The sequence below is a fragment of the Euphorbia lathyris genome, chromosome 2 (genome assembly GCF_963576675.1).
Source record: "Euphorbia lathyris chromosome 2, ddEupLath1.1, whole genome shotgun sequence".
NCBI lineage: Eukaryota > Viridiplantae > Streptophyta > Magnoliopsida > Malpighiales > Euphorbiaceae > Euphorbia > Euphorbia lathyris.
This window is the reverse complement of record NC_088911.1, coordinates 103,384,948-103,398,012: the sequence shown is the minus strand read 5'-3', so window position 1 is coordinate 103,398,012 and position 13,065 is coordinate 103,384,948. Positions and strand designations below refer to the sequence as shown.

The window sequence follows — 13,065 nt, the reverse complement described above, 5'->3', positions numbered from 1 at the left end:
AAGGGAATAACCCGCCTTTTATGGGACTATTTGTTCCTACCGCATAGGATTATGATTCACCTTAGATTTCTTTTCTTCAGTTTTGCCATATTGAGGAGAATGACCCGCCCTTAGGGATCAGTAAGAATGATCAGCCATTTAAGGACTTTTGTGCATTTTGTGGGGGCGTTTTGGCACTCTAGGCATTTGCCTTTGTAGCCTTTACTCATTTTCCAAAGTGTTTTTACTTTGCATTTGTGAAGGCGAGACTTCGTTATTTCTATGATGAAGACGTGAATTCATTACTTTGATGAAGACGAGGCTTCATTGTTTGGAGATGAAGATGAGGCTTCATTACTTGGATGAAGACGAGGCTTCATTACTTAGATGAAGACGAGGCTTCATTATTTGGAGATGAAGACGAGGCTTCATTACTTGGATGAAGACGAGGCTTCATTATTTGGAGATGAAGATGAGGCTTCATTACTTGGATGAAGACGAGGCTTCATTACTTGGATGAACACGAGGCTTCATTATTTGGATGAAGATGAGGCTTCATTATTTAGATGAAGACGAGGCTTCATTATTTAGATGAAGACGAGGCTTCATTATTTGGAGATGAAGACGATGCTTCATTATCTTGATGAAGACGAGGCTTCATTGTTGGATGAACCCTTTTCTTTCCAGAACTATTTTTACTAATGCATTATATCTTTTAGCAAGTAACTTTTTAGAATCTGGTTTAGGATTTCTCCGATTGTTTAGGGTAGGTGGCCAGCCGTACCCCAATGTGTGAACCTTTGTGAAGGTTAGAAGCTTTTATTCCTGGTGAAGAAGTTAAGCTGCCTTAGGCGATCGATTTGCTTCCTATCTTTGAGGTGAATCAATCCGCCGCCAGGTCTTGAGACTCTTCTTTGGGAAGAGTATTTGAGAGTGTAAAGTTCTCACGTCTGAGAAATGTTTTAACTCTGTCTCTGACGCCAATCAATCGTTTCCTATCTTTGAGGTAGATCGATCCGCCGCTGAGATTATTGTTCTCCTATCTTTGAGGAGAAAGTTTAGGGTGTAATTTTCTCATGTTTGAGATAATTTTAACCCGCTTTTGATGGTGACCAATATTGTTCCTGTCTTTGAGGAGAGAGTTGAGCTAATTTGAAAGCTCCTGAGGGTCTGTGCTTCTTATCTTTGTGGAAAGGGGATCCGCCCGTGATGGGGATCACTTGTCCTATCTTTGAGGTAATTGATCCGTCTGTGGAACTTTTCATTCGCCAGCCACTGGGCGTATATCAGGAATAAAAGCTAGGCAAATGAATATAAGAAGTATGGCGAGAAAGAATAAATTATAAAATATAGGATACTATAACAGTTTAATGCACATATAAGAATACGTAAAAATACTGATTTTTAGGCCTATGGTTCCATCTTTTCTGAGCAACTAGAACCGCATCCTCAATGATGTTTAACTTATGAGTAATCACATCTGGGCTTACTCCTGTGGGGATCTCATTCTCCTATGCAAATAGGCTTTCAAACTCAATGAGAACTTTCGTAACATCCTCCTTGATCTCGGGTTTTAATCCTTTGGCGATCCGCACCCGCTTTCCATCAGCAATAAAGAGTGTTTCTGTGTCGTCCAAAGCTATAGTGACAAGTTCATCTTCCTCACCCTCGTCATCTTTGAATTGTGGGCGGATCGATAGCAACGCCGAGTAGGTCTCTTGAACCGCCTTTTGGTTCCCGCTAATCATTATTCCTCCTTTGTTGGTGGGAATGTACATTGCCATACGACAGATGGAAATTAGGGCTGCAACCTCTGATATGAACGGCCGCCCAAGAATGATGTTATAAGCTGATTGTCCATTCATAATAGAGAACTCTAGATCACCAATCCACGCTTGATCATCATCCGCCAGCTTGCATTCCAAAGTTACCTGGTCCTTGGTCCGGATAGTGTGACCTGTCACTCCCATGATGTCAACAATGGTTGTTTCTATTTGGATCGGATCAACCTTGAGTTTGGCGAATGCACCTATGGTGATGACATTGAAAGAACTGCCCGTGTCTACCATTACTCGCTTCATTTCATCTCACATCCTTCAATTGTCAACGCATCTGTATGTGGAGAGATTACTGGACCTGTTTCGTAACATCCTCCTTGATCTCGGGTTTTAATCCTTTGGCGATCCGCACCCGCTTTCCATCAGCAATAAGGAGCGTTTCTGTGTCGCCCAAAGCTATAGTGACAAGTTCATCTTCCTCACCCTCGTCATCTTTGAATTGTGGGCGGATCGATAGCGACGCCGAGTAGGTCTTTTGAACCGCCTTTTGGTTCCCGCTAATCATTATTCCTCCTTTGTTGGTGGGAATGTACATTGCCATACGACAGATGGAAATTAGGGCTGCAACCTCTGAGATGAACGGCCGCCCAAGAATGATGTTATAAGCTGATTGTCCATTCATAATAGAGAACTCTAGATCACCAATCCACGCTTGATCATCATCTGCCATCTTGCATTCCAAAGTTACCTGGTCCTTGGTCCGGATAGTGTGACCTGTCACTCCCATGATGTCAACAATGGTTGTTTCTATTTGGATCGGATCAACCTTGAGTTTGGCGAATGCACCTATGGTGATGACATTGAAAGAAGTGCCCGTGTCTACCATTACTCGCTTCATTTCATCTCACATCCTTCAATTGTCAACGCATCTGTATATGGAGAGATTACTGGACCTGTTTCTGCAAAAGGGGCAATTGAGGGATGTTTTATCCAGAACGGATATTTTTGCTTTTTCCACGGGTGGTTGATACACTGGTCCATCTGCTATGACATTAATGACACTTTTGAATTTCTTTTTGGGATTTGTCTTCTACTTGTCGTCTTGTTATTTGTTATTTTGGACAAAGATATCTAGTTTGCCAGCTCCCAGCAAGCTTCAGTGTGGTGGCCAACCTGTAGTACGCTTTGGCGTTTCTTCCAACGGTTACATGCTCCCCTCCTTTGGGTTCGGGATATGTAATGTCCCGCTTATATTGATTCTTTTCTTTTATATTGTGGCAAGTTGGAAGCTTTAATCATTTTTTCCGCCTCGTACCCCATGATTCGCGCTGTGAATGGCGAATTCCTGTTAACTGGATGGCGTATCTTTCTGCATTGTTCTCTTGTCTATCCAGAGCGGCATGCACTCGCCTTTTAATCTCATCATTCGTGTGTTCAATGTTGAATCATGATGGTGAATCCGGCTCTTGATCTTGATCTCGATCATGTTGAGGTTATGTTTGGAGCTATGGTTTAACGCGGATGGATGTTGTTACAATCGTGGGAGCCATTTTATCTAGTTTCGAATATCTTGTCCCCGCATCCTTCAACATTTTGCTAACATAATAGATGGAGAACTGCTGACCTTCTTCTTCTTGAATAACCACGGTGCACATAGCTTTATCCATGACAGATTGATACAAATGCAGGTCTCCCCTTCAGATTGGTCTGCTCATCAAGGGTGGTTCTGCTAGGAATTGTTTTATACCTTGATATATGCTTGTTGACAATCTTTCTAGTACGATGATCCGCCCGTTCAACCTCTGGATCTTTCTCACCCATAGTGGGGCTTTCATTTAGGTGCTCTTTTCACCTTTTTCCTCGCATGGCTTTTATTTAGGCGCTCTTTTCAACTTTTTCCTCGCAGGGCTTTTTACTTTATCTGGATTTGCTCTAACTCCTTTTTTGCTAATGACATAGTCAAGGAATTTTTCTGAAGTGACTCTGAATATACACTTCTCTGGATTGAGCTTTATTTTTCATGCTAGTGTTTGGCACTGGTTGCATTATTAGCAATTCCCTTGTACTTGTGGGTTAGCACTGAAAGAACTCCAGAAGTGGGGCATACCCTGTCCATTATTAAAAGATTGTGGTAAGGCATAAAAGCTATATTCACTTACCTTGGGGATCAGTGGCTTGATCCACGGAACATACTTCATAGCAAAAGACTGTTTGCATTGACCTTGTTCGCAAAATATCATGTATAATGCAATGTCTCTTTATGAAATTTTTAGTTCATCTTGGAATCAACTTAATAATTCATTCACGTTGGTCCCTGACTCTAGAATGAGCTTAGTCAAAGGATAAAACCGAGTAAATATTATATGTCAAACAAATTCATAATAGAATTTTAATCGTGCTTGTTTTAATAATAATATCACGTATAACGGTCATAACTATAAAGATTGCTACTGCACATGAATATCATAATGAATTCTTAATAAATAACCATAATGAGAATGGTTTAAGAATAATGTCCTTTTGTATTTCAATGCGCATTAATATCCAAGATATAACATATTTATTTTAAACGTCATAAAAGTTATGACATTCTATATTGGGTAAGATATCTTACATATATTTACTTGCAATTAATATTGTGCATCCATACATTAATGGCATTCAGAGATCATTAAAGCCTCATTTGAATGAGGTGTAATTAAAGAAAGACAAGTGATGATTTAATAATATAGTTATATATAAAATTACTCTTATATCATTTCATTTGTACGAATAAAATAAAAGAGAAAGGGTAATTTTGGAAGAAAAATACATGTACCATGATTCTCCTCCAATTTGGAGTGTAAGGAAAATTACTCAAAATTCACTCTCACCTACCTTCACATACAATCCTCCAATCTTTAAGGAATTCTCATGTATATCCTAAGAATTTTGCATAAATTAATGTTCTGATCCGAAACCGACACTTGCACTATTTTGTAGTTAGCTCAGAACATGAAAGTTTTGTTTATCAAATTTGGTAATTAATCAGCCCATAATGGCCTTAATAGTTAGGGACAATTACATGATAATTACAAATAGATTCAATATTTTCAAGTCTCTTGTGTTGGTAACAGAAATTCTAACAATGTCAAATAAACAGTTTTTATATGAATAGACACATCCTTGTAAAAAAGGGAATGAAATAACTGTTTAACAAAAAATATTCAAAAATATGAATTTTTGATATTAAAAGTACTATATAGGAGAAAAGCCATATATAGATGGTGAATTGTACAAGGAAAAACCAAATATGATTTTTTTTAATTTCTTCTAATAGTTATATGCATGTTCATCCAAAAGACTGGTCAGACCTAAAACATCTGTAATTACACGAGCCTTTTATGATATCTTAATATTAAGTGATAAAATCACCTTGAATGGATGAATTTTTTATAAAATTCCAAGATTACGGATCTTATACATGCATCTTGTACTAATTCAATGATAATGGCATGTTACACTTGTCATGCATAAAAATATGAGGACGTAGTAAGCATGCAAGATTTAATGAAAGATTTGTGTCTATGACTTCATCTTTCACAGTTTATTAGATTTATCATAATAACATGTAATGATATTCATAGCACTTTATAAGAGTGAAGGATCTCAATTTTCTTTAATTAAAAATGGAATAAGAAAGGGGAGGAAACTTATCTTTTTCATCATAAAATTCCAGATTTAATGTAGAAAACTCTTTCCCACCAATATATGGAGAACTGTATCTTTGGATAGATTTGTTGTACTGATTGAGCCAAAGTTTGAGATTGTGATTTCTATTCTGTTGACTCCATTGTTTTGTTCTTTGTGAAACTCTATACAATCAAGATTTTGTGATCTTCTGTTTGTTAGAGATCCACGTTCACCGCACCAATTGATAACTTGTGGAAAAATCCTTGATCGGAGCACTTCCCTGTGAGGCGCTGTTGGGATCGGCCGGGGACACTCCGATGTCAAAGTCAGTAATATTTCTGAGAATAAACTGTAAGCACAAAAGTAGAGAATCAGTAAGTGTACCTTTGATCCTAGGAAGCTGAGGTATTTATATAGGTTTTTGTAACCTTCAGCATTAATGGGGAAGCAGGTGAAGAGTCATGTCATTACTCGTCTTTAATTGCTATCAATTCTCCATTAATCCCAGTATTTAGCATTGAAACCCTCAGAGTTGAGGTATTCGAACAGTCAAGTCTTTATTCCCCTTTAATGGCTATTAATTGCCATTTAATTGTATTTATTCCCATTCATGATGGTAATAAAGGCGTCTTTTTGTATTCTTTGATCCGTCAAGGCGTATGTACGTTCTCCTTGAGAGCTATGGCGGGTCTCCGCTACTCGCTCTCATCGGGCGTATCTCGTTATGGCGTATCTCGCCATGGTCCACGTGGTGTGGCATAATGCTAGAAACTCCTTCATTTTCTTCATTATTTACATATTCACCCATGCATTGATCCTGCAATAATTGTCATTAATTCCACATTAATCATGCACAAATATCTCTTTTAGAAGGAATAACGGTTTGCCATTATTTATATTAATTTTCCCTTATTCCTTATTCAAGAATAATTTGGGTTGTTATCAATGCTCTTACTTGCTCAATTGTAAGACATGTCATTTTTGCTATTATAACCTCGTGCTCCGATTTTGGTGGTTTTATTTTATTAAAGCACGTGCAATACACTTTTATTTACTTTTGTTTTTACAACCGAATGATTAATTAACTACGTTTTAAATAAGTTGAAAAAACTATCATAGTATTTTAAAGGCCTAATACACAAATAACCCTCTGAACTTGTCCAAATATTGCAACTGCCCCCTTCAACTTTCAATTGTAACAACTTACCCCTTAAACTTGTCCAATTGCAAAACATAACCCTAAATTGAGAATTTTTTTACCCCGTATTTGAAGCAACCGTAAAAAAGTTTCCCCAGATTCGTATCACGTCAAAGATCTGATTATCATACTCCACGAGCATTGCAAATTTTGTATTTCACGTGTTTCTTCAATTGCAGTCCATGTCAGCAATTTGGGGTTGTGTTTTACAATTGGACAAGTTTAAGGGGTAAGTTGTTACAATTGGACAAGTTTGAAGGGTAAGTGGTTACAATTGAAAGTTGGAGGGGGAAGTTGCAACATTTGAACAAGTTTAGGGGGTTATTTGTGTATTAAGCCTATTTTAAACTAATACAGTGAATCAAATTTTTTGGATAATTTCAAGGTAAATGATTTATTAAGCCAAATATGAAAGATGAAAGGTTTTTTTTTTTTTTTAAGAGTGATTTTACATTTATAAAAATGCAAAATTATTGGAGTTGCTCTATTCAAAGTACCAAACGTGCGATTAAAATCATGAGGAAGATCATTAGAGAGACACTCAATTTCAAAGTGAACCGAGGACGACCTGCACGAACTTGAAGAGAAGCCAGCTGCTCTTTTAATAGAGATACTGCCAAAGCAATCTCCCGGAGCATTTATGTCTTGAGCTTGGGTCTTCAGAATGGGGTCTGTAAGCTCTTCGAGTCTCTCTTTCAACAGGTTAATTAGGTATTCATGGTTTTTTTATATATATATTTTAAATTCTATGTAAATTTCAGGCAACTGCGTGATTATTGTATGCTTAGATTAATCGTGGCTTTGATTGAAGTTTTATGCAGTTATTTTTACGCTAATGGCGGATGTGTTGAAAATTTGGTAGCATTGTTGGATTCTATGATTAGGAGCTAGATTGAGTAGGAATAGGTACATCTCATTGATCCTTATCTTTCAGTTTGTATGGATATTCACTCTGATTGTGTTTTGAATGCTTAGTTAGTTCTACTCTACGAATTACAAAATCTGAAATCTATTGAGTCTGCTTATCTCTGAGGATGAGATGGAGTGAGTAACATGAACTGAAATACTAATATACAGTACTCTCCATTCTCTGTTCCAAGAGCGGGGTTTCTCCTTCTGTTGTTGGTTCGTATATTAGAGTCCTGTGAACTGGAGATAGATAGGTACCTTATTGTTGGTTTCAGAAGCTTTCACTATACCAGTCGTCTATGATTTTGCATCTTCACATTTTCATAGTGAGTGTCAGGTATTAATATAAGATATATGATTGGACAGCTTGAGTTTTAGTTCAATTGGTTCCATGACATGGTATTAGAGCCTCTTGGACCAAACGGTCGAGGGTTCGAGTTCTGGCAACCTCATGAATGGGGTTTCTCCTTCTGTTGTTGGTTCGTATATTAGAATCCTGTGAATTGTAGATAGATAAGTACCTTATTGTTGGTTTCAGAAGCTTTCACTATACCAGTCGTCTATGATTTTGCATCTTCACATTTTCACAGTGAGTGTCAGATATTAATATAAGATATATGATTGGACCTTAATTATCAGCTTGAGTTTTAATTCAATTGGTTCAATGACATGGTATCAGAGCCTCTTGGACCAAAAGGTTGAGCTAGACTGTTATTTTAAGCTGATAAAGGTAGGAGAAGTTATGCTGCATTTTCCTTACATTAAGTATTGAAGAGCATGGTTATGTACCAGAAGAAGTAAAGGACAGGTTTTAGGAGCTATAGTCTTTTTGTTTCTCATAGTGAATAACTCAGAGCAACACAACAAATAGGAAATAAAATTATAGAACAAAAGGTAGAAAGGAAATATGCTGATACTTGTATTCAAAGGATAGAACTGTAACAAGACACTTTTACACAGACAAGAAACCCAGATAAACTTTACACTCTCTGCAGGATGGATTATATGTATACAACAACAACTACTTATTATGCATTATTGAATCTATGCTGTCCTATATCGAACTGATAGTGGAAACATATTTACTTAACAAGCGGAGGATGATACGGAATAGGGATTAGATGGAGATCATTTTTCTTCTTTAATACACCACCAAAAACCTCAACCATCTCAAGGTTTTCTGGCGTCAGTCCTGTAGGCAGTTTCCAGTCAAAATGAAACAGCAGATGTGCCAGTGGAATCTCAACGTTGCTCATACCATATATTAATCCTGGGCACATCCTTCTTCCAGCACCAAATGGTAGATATTCAAAATTAGTTCCTTTGTAATCTATTGAGCTATCTATGAATCTCTCCGGATTGAATTTCTCAGCTTCATTCCAGTAATTAGGATCCCTTCCCATTGCCCATACATTAACCAGAACCTTGGATTTCACAGGAATCTCATAATCATAAATGGAACACTCCTCCCTACATTCTCTTGGTAGTAAAAATGGAAGTGGTGGGTGTAATCTTAGAGCTTCCTTTATCACCAGCTTCAAGTAGTTCAGTTCATCAAGGCGCGATTCATCAACATTCCCTTGTGTACCAAAGATTCGTCTCACCTCCTCTTGTGCCTTTTCCATTGCTCTTGGATTTTTCATCAGCTCCGACATAGTCCATTCTATAGTAGTTGATGATGTCTCAGTGCCGGCAAGAAACATGTCCTGAAGTAAGTTTGTTAACATAATGATATCTTTGTTATTATTTAACTCAAAACTTAAAACTCTCAAGTACTAACCACTATGATTGCTTTGATATTGTCATCTGTTATAGGGAATTGAAGGTCTCCTTGATCCTGAAGATTCAAAAGCACGTCAACAAGATCTTCCTTACCCTCATCACGGTTACTGCTTGTGGCCTTTCTAGCTCTATGTTGGTCGATGATGCTTTGAAATATTTTATCTATTTTTGTCTGATGCTTTTCCATTTTAGAACTCATTACACTTAGCAATTGAAAAAGTTTGACGGAAGGATACAAATCAGCAAGACTAAAACCTCCAGCGGCTTCTACTACATCTTTAATAGCTGCGATTAATATATCTTCGCCCTCCCATATCTTACCAAATGCTGATCTTGAAACAATGCTATAGATTAAAGAACAAAGCATCCTGCTAAAATTGATAGGTGATCCTGCAATAGAATTAGAAGATATGGATGTAATGAGTCTTGAGAGTTGTTCTTCCCTGATTGACCTGAATGACTCCACGCGTTTTACACTCAGCAGCTCGATTGTGCAAATTTTTCGCAGTTGTCTCCAGTATTCTCCATAGGGTGAAAATGCCATGTCTGAATAATTATAGGTAAGAAGAGCCAATTGGAGGACATGGGGCCTCTCCGCGAAGGTGATGTCATGGGTTTTCATAACCTCTTTAGCAGCTTCAGGTGAAGAAATGACAATATGAGAAAGTTCCCCAAGTTGAAGATGCATAATAGGTCCATAGATTTTGGCCAAGTCTCTCAGGCGGTGATGGGGAAGGGAGGTTATTAAGTGGTGGATACTTCCTATTACAGGTAGCTTCCATGGTCCTGGTGGTAGGTTTTTGGTTGAGTTTTTCTTCCCTAAAATTCTTAATGCCAAGTAGATGAAGAGTATGAAACTCAAAAGGATTGGGAAAGAGGGTAACTGGAGGAGTTCCATGATGAGAAGAATGGAAAGTAGTGAAGAAATTAATACATTGCTTCTTTTCAGCCTAATACATATATAGGCTCAGTATAATATTTCTTTTCGAGTTTCTTAATTCATTAGTCACGTGAGACTTGGAGTAAGATTTTTCCTTCTATTTAATTATGAAATCGGACTTCCATTACAAAATTTTCTAAGATTTTTTTTATTTTTGTAATATATGTTCCCAGGAAAGCTCTGACATTTTTTTGTGAAGTTTGTAGATACGACAAAGTTTGTTCTAGGTTCATGTCATAAGATGTGGCTAAGTTTTACGCTGGCCGCCACAAACTTACCGTAACCCTCCTCCTTTGTCCGGGCTTGGAACCGGCTGTAAAGGCCACCAAATGACCCTCACAGGCGGAGTTAAAGTTTGTTCTAGGTATATTTAAAAATAATAGTATAAATTATTTCTAATTATGTGTATTAAGTATTATATTTACTAACAGTGAGAAATGTGACCATTCAATAATATATATCATTTCCAAATAATATTCCTCAATTGCAGCTCCCTATGTCCCCCATGTCCAAACACTTCATCTGCATGTGATAATTTAATTTAAATAAGGTCTAATACATAATTTTCTTGAACTTATCCAAAATAGTAGATTGGTTTCCTAAACTTTACAAATGTCTCACTAGCTCTTTAAACTTGTTTATTTCGTATCACCAGCTCTCTAAATTTGTCCATAAAAGTAGATTAGCTTCCTGAACTTTACAAGTGACTCACCAACTCCTTAAACTTTCTTATTCTATTTTTTGAACAAGTTTAGTGAGCTAGTGAGACACTTATAAAGTTCAGAGAGTCAATCTACTATTTTGGACAAGTTCAGGAGCGGGTGATATATTAGGTCTTTAAATAAATTAATAATTAACACAACTACTTGGCTTATTTAATGATTAATTGATAAAAAATCAACTAATTAATCATAAATTAATTAACTCAACTAAATTATTTTGATGTAACTTCATATACATAATTGACCTTTTACCTTACCTTTAATCTTTTATCTTACCTTTAACGGTTAAAGCTTCCATCCCACCGTTAACGGTTAGTAAGTGTTTTCTAAATGAAGCCACACATAAGTACATGAAGCATTATTGTGAAGGAGAGTTTTGAGATAGCTTCCACCATGGAAGTAACTTCTCATCTTTGAGGCTATAAATACTTGTTACAAATGTTGGTTTTTTCGAGAGACTAAAATAGAATTATTATGTTTATTGATTTTAGCATTATAGTGTGGTCATATCTTTAATGGTCATTTTGAGGAGTTAGTTAAAGTTGAGTGGTCATAGATGTTAAAAAGTGTAAAGTTCAATGCTCATACTGTTAAGAATTGAATTTCAGTGGCCACAATGTTAAAATGGATAAAGTTCAGTGGACATGGTGTAATTTACCTAGAGATCATGCTTGTTTCCCAAATTTTACATTTAATGGGTAAATTACACCCATGGCCACTGAACTTTACCTATTTTAAGTTTGTGACCACTGAATTTCAATTCTTAACGGTATGACCACTAAACTTTACATTTTTTAACGCCGGTGGCCACTCAACTTTAACCAAGTCCTCAAAATGAAAATATTCAAGAATTAAAGTTGTTCAGAACGACATTTACTATAAAACCACATTTTTTATTTTTCAAAATATTCTCTCTCTTCTAACCAAACAACACCTAAATGACCTCAAAACGAAATTTGTTAAGAATTAAAGTTCTTTAGAATATCATTAACTCTTCGAATTGTTTATTTCCAGACCGTCAGCGGTCGTTTTGAGGCATTGAGTGACTATCGGTAGTGGCCATACTGTTAAGAATTGAACTTCAGTGGCCACAATGTTAAATGGGTAAAGTTCAGTGGACATGGGTATAATTTACCCTGCATTTAATTAATACTTTACTGTAAAAACTAGGAGAACACATGGTCGGTTAACCAGTCCATTAACAAAAACCATTAACCAGTCCATTTAATTCGGTTAACCATATTTCGGTTAGCTTATTACTTCGATCGGTTAACCTATATTTCGATTGGTTAACCATTAATGACTTTTCGTAGCAAATATCACTTTAAATCTATAATTATTAACTTTAAAATAAATATATAATTATTTAAATATTAAATAAAACTATTGAACTTCAAATTTAATTAACAACATCGATAAAACAAATAAATTTTAAGTTATTTTAATATTTTTAACTTAAAAATTCAATATAAATATGTATATTTATATATTGATAATTAAATTTCTACATATATTTATATTAGCTTTATGTGTATCGATAAATAATCGGTTTATTTTTCGGTTTCGGTTAACCATCGATTTTTGAAATAAAAAACCATAAACTAATCTATCGGTTATGGTTAACCTATTTTTCGATTCGGTTTCGATTTCGAAAATCGGTTTTCCATAGTTATGTGCAGCCCTAGTAAAAACAAGGGGAGGGTGGCAGCAAACTTTGAATGGGAAGCGGAATAAAATAATGAAAAGATAAAATCATGATTGTGTGCAGAGAAGAAAATGTTTATAATATTAGTGGTATGTTGCACATTAATATTAATAAATTCATACATATTGGATCAATTATTTACACTCAATATTTAAAATTAAACAAGTCAACTGTAAATACTGCCCCCCAAATTACTTATCACCGTCTCTTTTGGACTTTTTTACCATTCTCACAATTTTGATCAAAAACTGAAAATTCTCTCTCCAAAATCACAAACCCGAACAACAATAATTGAAATTATGAAAATAATTAATTTGTGCCAATCCGAACCCCAAAAATGGATGATTACGAGTCGAAAACATTAAGATTTACATCTTTTT

General features: G+C 36.0%; 1 protein-coding gene and 1 long non-coding RNA gene across 7 annotated transcripts; one reads left to right on the top strand and one right to left on the bottom strand.

Moving 5' to 3' along the window:
• Positions 1-7,131: 7,131 nt before the first annotated feature.
• On the top strand, positions 7,132-9,965 carry LOC136219228 (uncharacterized). 6 transcript variants are annotated; one of them, XR_010684096.1, is made up of 5 exons: positions 7,132-7,338; positions 7,439-7,533; positions 8,631-8,836; positions 8,975-9,247; positions 9,352-9,965. It is a non-coding gene; the product is annotated as an uncharacterized lncRNA (long non-coding RNA). The 6 variants fall into 6 exon arrangements; XR_010684093.1 differs by having other exon boundaries at positions 8,532-8,836; XR_010684095.1 differs by lacking the exon at positions 7,439-7,533 and having other exon boundaries at positions 8,532-8,836.
• Positions 8,619-10,216, bottom strand: LOC136219227 (cytochrome P450 71D445-like). The gene is made up of 2 exons (XM_066006525.1): positions 9,317-10,216; positions 8,619-9,242 (listed from the first exon to the last, which is right to left on the bottom strand). Exons 1-2 carry the CDS (start codon positions 10,214-10,216, stop codon positions 8,619-8,621), a joined length of 1,524 nt encoding a protein of 507 aa, XP_065862597.1.
• Between the last annotated feature and the right edge of the window lie 2,849 nt (positions 10,217-13,065).